The sequence below is a fragment of the Notothenia rossii genome (assembly GCF_949606895.1).
Source record: "Notothenia rossii genome assembly, chromosome: 6".
Lineage (NCBI taxonomy): Eukaryota > Metazoa > Chordata > Actinopteri > Perciformes > Nototheniidae > Notothenia > Notothenia rossii.
In genome coordinates, this window is record NC_136909.1 from 66,918,171 (window position 1) to 66,933,223 (window position 15,053).

General features: G+C 44.5%; 1 protein-coding gene across 3 annotated transcripts in view; it reads right to left on the reverse strand.

The window, feature by feature from the left end:
* Nucleotides 1–15,053, reverse strand: part of fgfr2 (fibroblast growth factor receptor 2) — a 41,749-nt gene that overhangs the window by 15,426 nt on the left and 11,270 nt on the right. For 2 of the 3 annotated variants that reach the window (XM_079687283.1, XM_079687282.1), the window contains exons 5-8: nucleotides 10,341–10,510; nucleotides 8,303–8,426; nucleotides 2,858–3,048; nucleotides 1,601–1,745 (exon numbers count right to left, since the gene is read on the reverse strand). In XM_079687283.1, the coding sequence (XP_079543409.1) occupies nucleotides 1,601–1,745; nucleotides 2,858–3,048; nucleotides 8,303–8,426; nucleotides 10,341–10,510 (630 nt within the window). Of the gene's footprint in view, nucleotides 1–1,600; nucleotides 1,746–2,478; nucleotides 2,618–2,857; nucleotides 3,049–8,302; nucleotides 8,427–10,340; nucleotides 10,511–15,053 lie in introns of all 3 variants that reach the window. The other variant, XM_079687284.1, reaches the window with a different exon arrangement.

The window sequence follows — 15,053 nt, forward strand, 5'->3', positions numbered from 1 at the left end:
ACACACACACACACACACACACACACACGTATGGGCGACACATTCTCTATTTGAACAGACACACATGGGTATCAGACAGGCAAACACAGAGACAGATGCTCGGGGATGACTCATGCGTTAATGTAATCACAATCGGCAGGCAAACTAAACAGAAATGATTTTTAAGAATCCTTCTCTAGCGCTTCTTCCCTGAGTAACGGCACGCACACTGTTTTTTCAAAACAACATTGTGGGCTTTAACAGATTTACAATGTTGACTCAGCACAACCAGGCCTGCATATGTCTGCGCTAATGTTGGAGACACACAAGCACAAACAGACACCCACGGCCGCCGGAACAATACGCGCTTCACTTCAGATCGCAAACAAGGAACAGCGGTGTCCTTCGTGGTTGTATATGGCCTCAACTTCCTGTCGAGGAAATGGGTCGGGTTTGCGTGCGTCTGTGTGTGTGCTGTAGAAATGGACTGTTCCATAATACATAGCCTTCCAGACCACAAACAAGGCTCTTGTGCAGCACAGCCAACCAACCAACCAACCAAGAAGCCAGCTGGAGGTGAAGCTTCATATAGGAACCTTTTTTCCTGTCTGCTTTGTATCTGCTGGTCCAAAAGCCACAGCGCACACACAGAAGCCGTAGCCTCGAAGGCGCCATCAGTGCAGATAGAGCAAATCAAGGGCAATAAATATGATATATTAGTCCCACAGGAAATGGCTAGCCTGTGATCATTACGCTGTATTGTTTACAAACAAAAAAAAACTGGTGTCTGCTTAAGACATTAAGGGAGTCTCATCGATCTCATTTTGTGCCCGGCCTGCTTTCGGCTACAACTTGAGCAGAAAAATGTTTCAACTTAGCCTGAAATGAACTTGCAGGCACTATGTTTTATGTATTTGATCCTTTGGTATGCATAATTACAGGCCTGACATACAGCAAGGGACAAAAATAGGATAAAACAAGTTGATAAACGAAAACCCACAAACATTCACACGCATGAGTCATTCCCTGTGTAGAGCCGGAGAGGGTTGGCCTTGATAATTGAGAGAGACAAGCCAACTTTGAGCGAGTGTTGAGCTTTACCTTTCCATCTTTATTTCAAGATGAGATAAGGATCTTTAAAGAAGCCAGTTATCAGAGCCAGGGAAGGGTTGAAGAACGCTTTTAAGGCCTACAAATAAACACTTTATCTTGCATGTAGAACAAAAATGTGGCACTGAAAGACTTTTCCCAAGGTGCATAGGAGAGATAGAAGGCGGGCAACAAACACTCCCCTCCTTTTGGAGTCCGGAGACACTCGAGCCGCTCTGGGAGCTCCACTTCCATCTCAGAGTTATAATAAGTCGTCTGCAAACTACCCTCTTATCTGCTCTGAGCTTTCAACAGCTCGCCAATCCAGATAATATTTTTGAATATATGCTCCCTGCTCTTACGTTTCATTGTCTCGGATGTTGACCGTGCAGGTTCATGGCAGTAATCTAATATTTGAGCTGTACGCCTCGGACTCCGGGGGGAGGACTTGCCTTCCGCAGAGGTCATTGTAATGACACAAACAAACAGGCTGAGAGAAGGGAAAGAGAGGACAGTACACGAGTGTATATACCTGGAAGCACCGTCAACCAAGCAGTGTGAAAGGAGATCCCAATAGAATTACCCGCCAAGCACGTATACTCCCCAGCATCTCCAAATGTTACATTGGGCAAGTAGAGAACTTCTATCTCCTTATCTGTGGTGTTAACACCTGCAGTCTGGGGAGAAGAAGAAGAGGAGGAAAATGGGGAGGTGTCAAAGAAGAAAGAGCGGGAAGAAGATCAGAGCAGAGGGGGTTGGGGGGGGGGGGGGGGGGGGGAAAGAGGAAATGGGGAGGAGAGAAGAAAAAAAATCAGACCCAAAACACCAAAAGAGAAATAAGAGGAGCTGGATGGCTTCCATCTGCGAGGTCCCATCTAGAGCGAAGGCTGTTGGGGTGAAGAGGAGGAGGAGGAGGCTTCATAAACACAGAAACAGATAGATCCCACCAAAACAGAAAATACACCAAAAACAAAACAACCAAAAAGACCCCCGTCACCAATAAAACCTGCTAATCGAAGTCTAATCCATAACTGGATTGGACACATGCAACAACACAAACACAAATTGCATGGAGAGCACTGTATTGCAACACCGTACACCATCTTGACACAGCTTGCAAGAGACAGAATGTGAACGTCACATGCTAGCTGTGACAATTTCAGTGTCTAGGTATGCACCAGTGCTTCCATGACTGCACCAATCCCAGCAGTGGAAGGAGCAGCTGAAACACAAGGATGTACCATTAGGGGGAGAGAAAGGGGGTGTGAGCCCCAGGAGCACCAAGAGACCACCAGAAGGACCACCACAGCACAGCAGGTCAGGGACAGAGCCCAGGAAACCACACCGGGAACGGGGGGGGGGGGGGGGGGGGGAGGGAGGGTTGGTGGGTAGTCAGGTCTCAAAGGTTACCTGGGACGACTGTGAGCCAGCCCGACTGGTTGGCCTCGCCTATATAATTGGAGACTTTACAGATATACTCCCCAGCGTCCGCCTCCGTCACGTTGGTGAGGGTGAGCATCTCCACGTCGGAACTGTTAATGCCTGAACGCTGCAATCCACACACACATACTTGTAAAATCAGACATCATGACTACAGATACTATATTTCTGGAATCACCACCATGGCCAGCATGGAAAACACCTATCACTTTAATAAGGGAGAAATGATTAGACCTTTTATGACTTGTTATCAAAAACACCTGCAACATCTGGCAATACACCAGCAAAGAAAAAAGGAGGTACTATAATCAAAATAATCAAATCTAAAAGAGGAAGTGTGGCAATGTACCTTCAACACTCGGACGTATGGGTGTCCGTCGGGGCCGTAGCGACTACCGTTCTGAGTGATGTGTTTGAGCCACTGGATGTGAGGCTGGGCGTCGCTGTAGACCTTACAGACGAAGCGGGCGTCCTCCCCGACGTTTACTGTGGTGTTGGCCGGGAGACCCGCCTGGAGGATCGGTCGATGAGGGGACCGTTCTGTTAATAAGGGGGGAAATGGTTGATTAAGACTGGTTCACCAATATTAATTTGTATTGTTCACATTAGTATTTTAGATTTCTCCAACCTTTTTAGTTGCTTTAATGTTGTCTGTCTGTCTGAACATGACTGTATTTACCCCTTTCTATGAAACGCTCAGTTGTCTATCAGTGCCTATCCCTTTAAGCCCCCTTCCCAAAAAAGCCCTGTCTTCTCTGATTGTTTTGTGTTTCCGGGTCATACTTAAGCTCATAGCTTCTATGTCATTGCAGCCTGGGAATGACTTTAATGATACTCAAACTTTAATATATATTGTGACATTTCAACATTATGGGAGCCCTAATGCTTGTTTAAAGGCAAAGGTTCTGAATACGTTCATTTCCTTGGATGGTTTGATACTTTAACAGTAATTATATAACACACAAAATAATTTTCAAGGGAAGTGTAGACTAAGGCTGTGTCCAAAATTAAAAAGGTGTTATTTCCCTTTAAGAAACATGAAGTCTAGTTTATCTTTGCAAAAGCAGAACTTCACGTACTACTAGTGTAAATGTTTCCCTTCAACCCTGACAGCTATGATCCTGACTGGCTGCTTTTCTCTTATCTCCTCTGCATTTTAAGACTTTGCAAAAAAACAAAGAGGCACAGACTCATTTATCACAAATAGATAAAGAACTCAGCTGCAGGAGGACTTCCATAGAGTGAATTTGTTGCACGTGAGTAGAGGGTTAAGAAAAACGACGTGTCATTCTTGGAAAGTGAAACACCTTCGTAGCAACCCAGCTATCTGCATTCTTTAACACGCAAACATTTGGCCTGCGAATCCAAACAGAGCGAGACCTGTTGAACAATGCCCCCTTTCAAAACACTACCCGGCACTCACAACCATACTGAGGAGCCCACCAACCCCCACACTGACAGCAACCACCCCCTGCCATCACACACACACACACACACACACACACACACACACACACACACACACACACACACACACACACACACACACACACACACACACACACACACACACACACACACACACACACACACACACACACACACACACACACACACACACACACACACACACACACACACACACACACACACACACACACACACACACACACACACACACACACACACACACACACACACACACACACACACACACACACACACACACACACACACACACACACACACACACACACACACACACACCTATACACACAGTATCAGAGACAAACACTCTCACAAAATGACATCACTAAGTCTGGGGCGCTGCAGAGCCTTTTCAAAACAAAGCCTTAAGGTAGGTGCACCGAGTGTGTAGAAGGTCGGGGGTGGGTCAGGGGGGGATGGTCAGAGGGTGAGGCTGTGTGAAGGAGTTTAGAGGCTGGGTTTAAAAGAAGGAGGGCTGAAATGGAGAATGAGGAGGGTGCGTGATGGGAGAGATCAACAGATGGACAGTGCAGAAACTAGCAGGCAGAGACTTCTTCCATATGTCCTTCTCTCTGCTCCATCTTTCTGAAATCTGTCAGATGATTCCCACCCCTCCTCCATCCCTCCCCCTTCCTGCACTTTCCTAGGGCCCGTCCTGTTTATTGTCTCTCCCTTTCTCCCCCCCCCCCCCCTTTTCTCTCATTCTCCATCTTTCACAGGCCTCTTCACCCTCCTGATCTTTCCCGTGCAAAGAGAGGTGATGGACTTAAATCAGTCTGTCAGCAAAGAGCCAAACGTTTCTGGCATGATGGAAACACCCATGTAGAGGAGTAAACATGTATTCTAACTTTTATTATATTTGACCTAAATATTAGCTGGAGCCCTCAGAGCTGCGTACACCTCCGACTAAATGACAGAATCAGTATGTATTGCGATAAAATGGGCCACATCATGATTATGGAGAAACCCCAAAACAATAAAAGTTTTAGGGGCAAATCTTGCTTAAATTAGATGAATGGGATATCGTGTGGTGTTTGTATGTGTGTGGGCTGAGAAGCTTCTTTATGGCCAGTTAACCTCATACAAGGGGGCTACAGTTAGGCAGGGAAATACACAAAGGATGATGGGAAAAATAAGAAATACCTTTTAAGGATTTAAAAAGGGAATGCCTAGACAAACAGCTAAGGTGGTATTGCCTGTATCCATGTGGAATGTAGCAAAGTATATTTACTCAAGTAATATATTTTGGTATACTTTTAATGTACTTTCTTGCTATGTAAAAACGTCCTTCCTAGGTCAAGAGGAACATATTATACCATTTATTCCACCACATCTATCAATTTGAGAGTCAGAACTTTTATGGTTTCATGATATCTTTCTAACAATCTCCCATTAATCATCACCACATCTCAGATTTATTTGGACCCTCCCTTTTTGAGGGGCCCAAGCGCTAATTTGAGACTTTCTGTATATTAACAATCTGATACTTTTAATAATACATCTATCCTTGGGATCATTTTAATCCATATGTTTATTTTGAAGCTGAGCTTTTGTTGCTGATAATTCTAGTTGAGATGATGAAATAGTGTTGTTTTTATACTTTTTGTGAAGAGTACTTTTTCCATCACTGCAGGCATCAAATCAAATGAAAGTGCAGACTGCGCTGTGCTGTTTTATGTTTTGCAGTGACCGATATGTAGTGACCCATTTTAAAACTGAATACATTAATCAATTAAGTAATTAGTGGAGAGATATTTGATGGCAGCCACAATGGGAGGGAGGCAAAAAGTGGAGACGGGCAAGGGGCATTCCATGGTGTGCCATGCGAGACCGGTGAACTCCGGGTAACCTGGTGGCTTGGCACACAAGGCATTAAGGGTCAGGGCGGGGTACGGGCACAGGAAGAGTGCACGGCATGGCACAGGATGGCATGGGGCTACCAACAAAGTGCCGCATGGCCACTGAGCTGTGTTGACTGTGCCCTTTTCTCCAGAGGCCAGTTTGAACCAGAAATGACTGGTTCCTCTTGGTTTTAATAGCTGATCCTGCAGGTCATTTGGGTAAAATAAAAGACTGATAAGAGCGCAGTTTCTGTCTCTGTTTCCCCTCCTTTCCTCTTTCTCCCCCTCTCCTCCCTCTGTCCACCCCGCTATAATGGAGAAAATGAAGCAAGAGTTTGCAGGGGGCAGCGTCTGTGGAACCAGTCGTGGAGGGGGTTTACTGCTGTGCAATAAAACCGAACAAAAACAGAAATATGCAGTCTGAAGGAGAGCTTTAGCTAAATGCAGAGGGGAGCGGAGCAGGGGGCCGGAGTTGGGGAGCATGTGCGTGGACCTTCATGTGTTTCTATGCCCTTACGCTCGTAGAACCCTCAGGTATTTAATCTCGATGTGATATAATGAAAATAATACTCCTTATTACCATGGATACGCAAATCAAAACAGAAGTGTGTAATTACAGCACGTCTCTCCAGGAAATAGATGGATGTAGGAGAATAATTCTACATACAGACACAGATATAGAGTGACCAAACAGTTGCAGGTTTATCTACGGATTATTGACCAGACTTTAGAAGAACCACTGTGTCAGATAAAGTTCAATGGGTACTGATCGCTTGTATTGTGGTTTGATTGAGGCCAAAAGATCAGGAGCATCAATTTAGGGCAAAGTTACCGTGCTCTCTTTCACAAGCACACATGGATTTACTAGCGTTATCCCACTCCGCTTGTTGTCCCCGCTTTCCATCGATTCTGCAAACTGAGCAGAAAAACACTATTTTTGCGCTCCAAAGGTCACAGTGAGGGGTTGACTGAGTTTGGTCTGAACTCGCTGTATTGTGCTGAGGGCAGCACATTGTCCTGACGAGGATCATCAGCAAACGCTTTAAGTCCTCATCATACCTCAGCCAACATTAAAGGGGCCCTATTATACTCATTTTCAGGTTCATATTTGTATTTTGTGCCTCGACTGTGACATGTCTCCATGCTTTAATGTTCAAAAAAGGTCTGAAGCACTACTGCCTGTGCTGCAGTATTTATTTTCACCCTCTGTCTGAAACCAGAGCCCGGTGTGCTCTGATTGGTTAGCTGGTCGACTCTGTTTTGAATTTTCAACCGCTTAGAGATGTCCCGCCCCTTAGCCGTACACGTACAATGTTTTGGAGCACTAGCCAATAGAAGCTTGAGTGTTACAGTGCGATGTCATTATTTCATGGGAATGACTACAACATTTAACATGTTCAATACATTGAAAAACAAAATTTAAAAAACAATGGAGGCGCTTCAGGCAGGGGGGAAGTGTGTGGGAGAGAAACTCGCCCTGGCGTGAACTTTGGGATTTTAGCCTTTGCAGACTTAAATGCACAAACACATATATAACACACTGCAGGAAATGGAAAACACACACAAGATAAGCACAATAGGGCCCCTTTTAAGGGTCTGTTCATCCAAAAATACCACAATTAACATATCGTTCTACTTCCATTTTGTGGTATTGAGCAATATATACTAGTTGTTGTTTTGTTATCCAATGCTGTGGTACTCAAAGCATGAACAATTGCATTTAGAATACTGGAAAACAATGTGCTTTTTTCCAGAAACTATTTGCTCATTGCTAAGGACTGTCAACATTTTCCGAGGATATATTTCTTCAATTAAAAGTAGTTCCAGTAAAATATTGTTTTTGTTTTTGGTGAAGAGATGACATTTTTAGTCTGTGAGGATGCGTGATAAGCAAAAGGAGCAAAACAACACAAAGTCGGGGCTTCAATGAGCCTACCTAATACATATAACCTAATTGGACATCGTAAACACATAATACCATCATAAAATTGGGATTTCCCCGAATCAATTGTAAAAATATATAATTTGTAATATCATATAATAACCACATCATAATCCACACACTTGGCAGCATTTCTTGACCTGCACCTGCATCCAGAGTGCACCTGGGTGATCAAACAGCACACACACACACACACACACACACACACACACACACACACACACACACACACACACACACACACACACACACACACACACACACACACACACACACACACACACACACACACACACACACACACACACACACACACACACACACACACACACACACACACACACACACACACACACACACACACACACACACACACACACACACACACACACACACACACACACACACTATTCTCACTGCGAAAACTATTTCTGCTTGCCTCCCCTCCCACCATCCCTCCATCTTGCCTTCATTAGTCTCACAGTACTTCAAGTTTGAGTGTATGTGTGTGTGCAGTACTGACCCACTACGTCCAGGGTGTAGGTGTGGTTGATGGCTCCGTACTCGTTCTCCACCAGGCAGGTGTAGTTGCCCTTGTCCGACGGCACCACGCTCTCCATGATCAGGGTCCAGTGCTGGCTACGCACCTGGGAGCGAGAGGCAGGGGTTTCTTGTTACACTCACACACTCATTGATACACATAATAAATACACACACAAAAATGCAGGTGACATTCAAAATGAGAAGGATGAAAAAAAAAACGAGGAGATTTATTCTGAAGATTGAAAGACGGGAGTTGGAAAACAATAGTGAGGCTGATGACAGGCTGATTCCTCCTTTGGGACTTTTTTATTTATTTGAATACCTGCAATATTGGTCAACGGGAAATAATACCCTTATTTCTTACACATTATTAGTGTCTGATTATTTTTGGATTTCTGATAAGTAGCGAAAAACTTAGTAAGATAAAATGTTTTTGTCAACAAAAACACCTTTCAAAGACCCCGATACTTCCTTCTGTCTGGCCCTGTTTTCTTAGGTGGTAAACCCCACCTTTATAGTCTGAAACACAGTTTTCTCATTCATTAATTCACACATTCATTATTGTTTGGAAAAAAAAGTTTGACTCCTGTGTTGAATCCACAGGTGTGAGCTAACAATAGCGTTTCCGTCCGCACGCTGGACGGAGACTGTAGCCGCTGCTTGTAGAGGCCTACATTTCACACAAAGGAGAGATTATGCCACAGGGCTGGGCTCAGGTATAGCTTTTGTCCAACATGTGTTGACAAAAAGCGAGAAACGAGCTGCCCACAGTGTATCTGACAGCCTGGCTGTATCATTTCCGTCACGCAGTGGCCTGTTTTGTGTCTACGCTTGTAATGTGTACGCTGAAAGCCAATGAGAAGCTACATCATCATAATGTGCTGTAGACTTTCCCGGCAGGGGGATGTGTTTCCTCATGAAGCGTCAGTCATTAACCAGGAACCTCAGGCGTGTTCCGTATCACTGAATCTTGTCTTAAATTAATGTAATATCTGCCTGACTGAACTGTAAATTCATTCTATAAATATGGTGATAGCATTTTCACTAATGCTTTTCGCTTAGAAAGATAAAAAGGGAGATTTAAGAACAAAACAAATAAAATGCAATCCAAATAGACTCCGTCACGGGGGAGGAATTCATCACATTAGGACGGGTTGTAGCTGATTTCAGGCTTTTTTTATACAAAGAGGAAATAAAACACAAGCGCACTAGCTTAACTTTCCCATGACATACAGAATCAGGTATTTTCAGCACAAATAAATCAACTTGGACTGCTTTATTTTCCAAAACAGGACTAGGTTGGAAACTTCACAAGGAACCACAGTATAGAGAGTCGTACTCATGTATGTGGACTACTGACATCACGTCATTATCATGTTCCTCCAGATGGCCCTCCCTCCAGAAATTAGGCAATGCATGGGAGTTTATTTATAATTTTAATTTGAAGTATTTCAACGCAGAATGTTACAAACAGAGAGTGTGACTGCATGCATCAAGCTCCTTCAGTTTAACTTACGCACTAGTGTTTGTAAATCCCGTTTCATAACAATAGAATCACATACTACGGCCAAAGCCAGTGGGACCTGTTCTCCCTGATTGAGTTACCTCAGCATTCTCAATTCAGTTCAACCCTAACGCTACCTACCTCTTCTATACGTTACTGTCTGGGAGCATTTAACCCTTAAGTCCCGGGCTTAAGTTTCTAATTGTTGGGGGTAAAGAACCATTTCGAGTTACAGTGAGAGCCTCTGCATAGTATCCTGGCGAGAGGAGGCGCACGGATGAGCAATTCCAATTTCACACCAGAAACCCTGCCCTCGCTTCCTCTGTCTCCTCCCGTCTCTCCAGTGAAGGGTGAAGAAGGGGTGAAAGGACAGCCGGAGAAAGATAGTGGAAGTAGGAGACTCGACGTACCCAATTGTAAATTCATTCAAAAAAAGTACAGCAAGGCAAGAAAAAGAAGCAGGAGAAGGCAGTGAGTTGTATTAAAAAGTATGATGTGTTACTGTTTATCTTACCTTATACCCTCCCATGCGGTCCTCTTGGCGGAAAGGCCTGCTGTTTTTGAGCCAGCGGAGCTTAGGCTTGGGGTGGCCTCCTGCAGCACAGCGGAACTTGACTGTGTTGGCAGCTGGCACCGCATGCAGCTTCTTCTCCATCTTTGCTGACGAGGTCCAATACGGAGCGCCTGCGACCAGAGAACAGTTGGTGTTCAGTCAGGGTGAGATTTCATTAATCATGTCTTCAGCTTTAACAGTGTTGGCTGCAGGGCCTTGGACTGGCTTAGGCAGATATACATGGAAGCGTGACTGCAGAGGAGCCAAACCTGAACCATTCCTAACACTCCCAGAGACCCCCCCCCCCCCCCCCTTTACTTGGCAACACTGGCTGATATAACACAACCCAGAGCTCCACACTCACACAGTTAAATAAAAACACACACTTTCCCTGTAGGCTCGGCGGGGTGTTGCAGAGAGGGGGAAAAAACATCAGCTCTGAGGGGGGAATGTGGCTGGGCGTTTCCAAGAGGGTAACTAGACCATCACATTCAATTTCATCTCATTCCACTAACAGACTTTTTTTACTCCCTCCACTTCCTCCAATTACCATAGCTCGCCTGTTTATCTGCCTGTCACTTGGCTAGATATGGACGGCGGGGCTTATCACCTTTCGACAATCATTAAGTGCCATCAGGGGGAAAATGAAAGTCACGTTTAAAGAAGGATTTCAGAGTTCTCCACTCCCACCTTCGTCCAGATATTATCAACCAATCCTCCTACTGAAATCTGTCACCTTACTCGTGTTCTGTCCAATCTCTGGATCCCTATATTCTCCCAATTCCTGTCTCTCAGTCAGCTGGATTTTCCCTCCAAGCCCCCCCACCCTCCCTTTTTCTCTGCACCTGGGAGCGTGATTGCCTAAGCAGATGGGGCTCAGAGGGGAAGAAAAACTAAAATAACAACCAAAACGGCCTTTTACACTGTCACTTCCTATTCATATGGCAGAATTGCTGGCAACAGAGGGAATACCCACTGATAAGGCCATTACTGACATGTGTATGACCCTCCAAGTTTATGTCCCAGGAGAAAATGTTCCTCCGCTCTCTCTCCAATCTGCATACTATCTGACACCTCCCATCATTTTCTCTGGCACGCAGCACCGGACAAGTCGCACATACTTGGAGAGTAAAGTCAGTAAACAGGGCTCTTCCTTCCTGAATACGGTTAAGTGCTCCAACTATAATTAGTCATTGCTCTTTCTTCTTCCTCCTTCTCACTCTCACTATCTGCGCCTCACTTCCTGCATCTTCACCTCTCGGCCCCCACTTCCATTTCTCTCCATTCGCTCTCCCTGTCATCACTCCGTCCGGTCAGACATAGACAGATTAGGTGGGGACCGGCCCATTGCGAGGCTGTCTCTCCCAAAGCGACCTCTGACCCCAAACTGCCACCCGGGGTCGGACGATGAGGTTGGGACATGAAAGGTGAGCGGTGCTGTTTCCCATGCTCTCGGTCTGGAGGGGCAGCACTTCAAACGAGACGACCCCCAGACCTCTCTCCAGATGAAGCCAAACTCTCACTGGCCCAACTGCTGCGGACTCCAGGATCCCCCGCATCCCCCCCAAAGCCCCGTGCATCCGGATCCCCACACACGGCTGTTTATCCTAAGCTGGCCCGGGGTGAGCTGAGGTTATCGAACTCCTGCTCTGCGAGTCAATACTTTTTTTTGTTCTTCCGGAGAGCTCAATCCATCACTGACCCGAAGTGGTATTGCAACAGTGAATTTTTTCAGTGGCAGCCTCATCTTTATAGTGCATGTACACAAGCTCAACAAAGCAATTTATGGCCAATGTTTTGAAATCAACAAACTATGTGTATTTTTTGCTAATCCAAAGTTTATACAGAGAAAAATAAATAGGTGAATTTCCTCCTCCTCCAAAAAAAAACAATATTTTTTTATCAGATGAATCACATATCAAGTACTCCTCGAAGTCCTGCTTGGTTTCCAGAAATATGTGACATCAACATTTTCCAATTGAGTCCCACCCACCATAAACAAGCAATTTGAGCTTAGACAAAATACAGAAATGCTGAAATCACTGTTGAGAAATAGCCATAATTGTTCAAACTTTGGCAAACCTTTTGCATGTTCATAAATTACCCTGTTACCCTTTGTGTAAGTCTGAGTGAGTAAACGGGTGTTCAGTGCAATAAAAAGTGTTTGAAACCTTACAAAATGTTTACGATCTACTCCAAAAATGATGCCATCATCTTCGTAAAATAATGACTTTAACATAAACTTAATAATATGGGTTTTTCACTTTTCACTTTTTTCACTTCAGCAGCCCTAACAGGACATCAGTCAAGATATCATATATATTCATTAACAGTATAATAACTCTGTGCTTAAGCTGCATGCATTATGTTTCAGTATTATCTGTAACTATGCTTGTGAGATAGATTTTGTCTTCCATGGAAATCCTGCCGTGCAGCTTTAACTAACCTAAAACACTAGAAAAATGTGTGACGTTGTAAACAATGATGTCTACATTTGTCAGTGGGAGACTTTGTTACAACCATGGGAAAGCAAGGCTCCACGTGGCTCTTTAACCTCAGCCTGACATTAGCTACCCTACTCTAACCCCCAACCTCACCCTAAAACCCCCTCACTGATCCCTATAAAAGCTCTTCCATATCTCCTTCAATAACACTACCTAATGCAACGCTGGACAAACACTGTGGGCTGGCTTTTGTTGTTCAATCTTCTATACAAAGTCAAATGCAAATGCTCTGTTTTGCAGCGGCCCGATGCCCAACCCATTCTGAGAGTTCCAGGAGAAAAAAAAGGAAAGCCAGGAATATAAAGCTACACCCCTCACTCTCTGCTCTCATTCCCTCCCACGCCTACACTCCTCCCTCGCTCCAGTCCTGGGCTCCTCAGCTCAGAGAAGTGCTGGTACTGATCCAACAACAACCCCCCACCTCCTTTTTTCCTTCTCCCCCCTTCCTCTTAATAATAATCTCGGTTTTTAATTTTAAAAAACACACACGGCGAGAAAATGCAACTGTTTTCCCAGAACAGCTTTCCCTTTGTTTTCAAACTGCTTATTACCACCAGAATGGCTGGATATTTTCCCTTCCCATTTTTTTCCTCTTGCAGAGTTTCTCTCTCTCTCCCCATATTTAATGGATTTCAGGCAATTACAGTCAGCCAAAAAGTAGAGGAGGAGGAATCACAGAGAGACGCAGTGCGTGTGCAGAATTTTAACAAGATGTGGAAGCCCTCAGCTTTACTACAGAGAGTGTATGTGTGCATGTATGTGTGCGCGTGGCTTCATTACCACATTACTACCCCAGGTACTCACCAACACAAAGACAAACTTGGGTAAAACTTTCTCTTTCTCACACACACACACACACACACACACACACACACACACACACACACACACACACACACACACACACACACACACACACACACACACACACACACACACACACACACACACACACACACACACACACACACACACACACACACACACACACACACACACACACACACACACACACACACACACACACACACACACACACACACACACACACACACACACACACACACACACACACACACACACACACACACACACACACACACACACACACACACACACACACACACACACACACACACACACACACACACACACACACACACACACACACACACACACACACACACACACACACACACCAGGTGGGTAACTGAGTCCAGATGGGTTGTCTTTCATAATGGATGAGCCCAGCTGACTGACTGGCTCCATGAGGCCAGACTACCTGTGGGACACTAGCTGAGGAATGTCAGGAATTTCAGTATTCCCTGGAGAGACACACACACACACACCATCCAACGCGGACTCTGACAATCTCAGAGTTTAAGCATAGACAGGAATGCTGAGATATAGAATAGCGAAGATATGGGTGCGAGGCAGAGCTGACAGGAGTTTCGGCTTTGCTAACAGCTGTCTGCAGAAGAATAGAGACCATCCACTTCCTCTTCTGCCTTAATCAGAATCTGAACTGTGCTAATAAACACTGTCAGAGCTTAATAGATTATTTCACTAAGGGATTAAGTCTTTGTTAGTGTTTGACTATCCCAATCAGCATTCCAGAAGTAGGGCGGGAACTAACGATATTTTTTTATCTGCCAATAATTGTATAGATTTATAGAAAGGTGCAGTGACACGTCCTAAAACCCTGAAGTAAGCTTCGCTCGGTTTCTCTCGACAAAAACGCAATGGGATTTATCCATAGGATTTTGGAAAATAGCTCGAAATAAGGTCTGTTGAAAACAAACCTGTTAGATGAATGCACGTTTTGTTCAGCCGGATAATATCCCCATGTATACCCTACTTTTATAATTTTCAAATCATAAATCTATCGATCCCATGCGCAGCTTACTTCTGGGTTTTAGGACGCGTCACTGCACCACTCTATGGATTATGCAATTATGTGGTCAATAAAACAAAATAGTGAAAAGGGTTATTTCCTGTTTAAAAGTCCTAGGAGGCATCGTAAAACGTATCGTTTTGTTGGTCCAAAGCCCAAAGATAGTTACTTTAATATGATATGAAACACAGTAAAGCATAAAGTTTTCCTATTTGAGAGGCAGAAAACACAAATGTCTGCTATTTCTTCATGAAAAATACAGGTTTCCAAATAGTA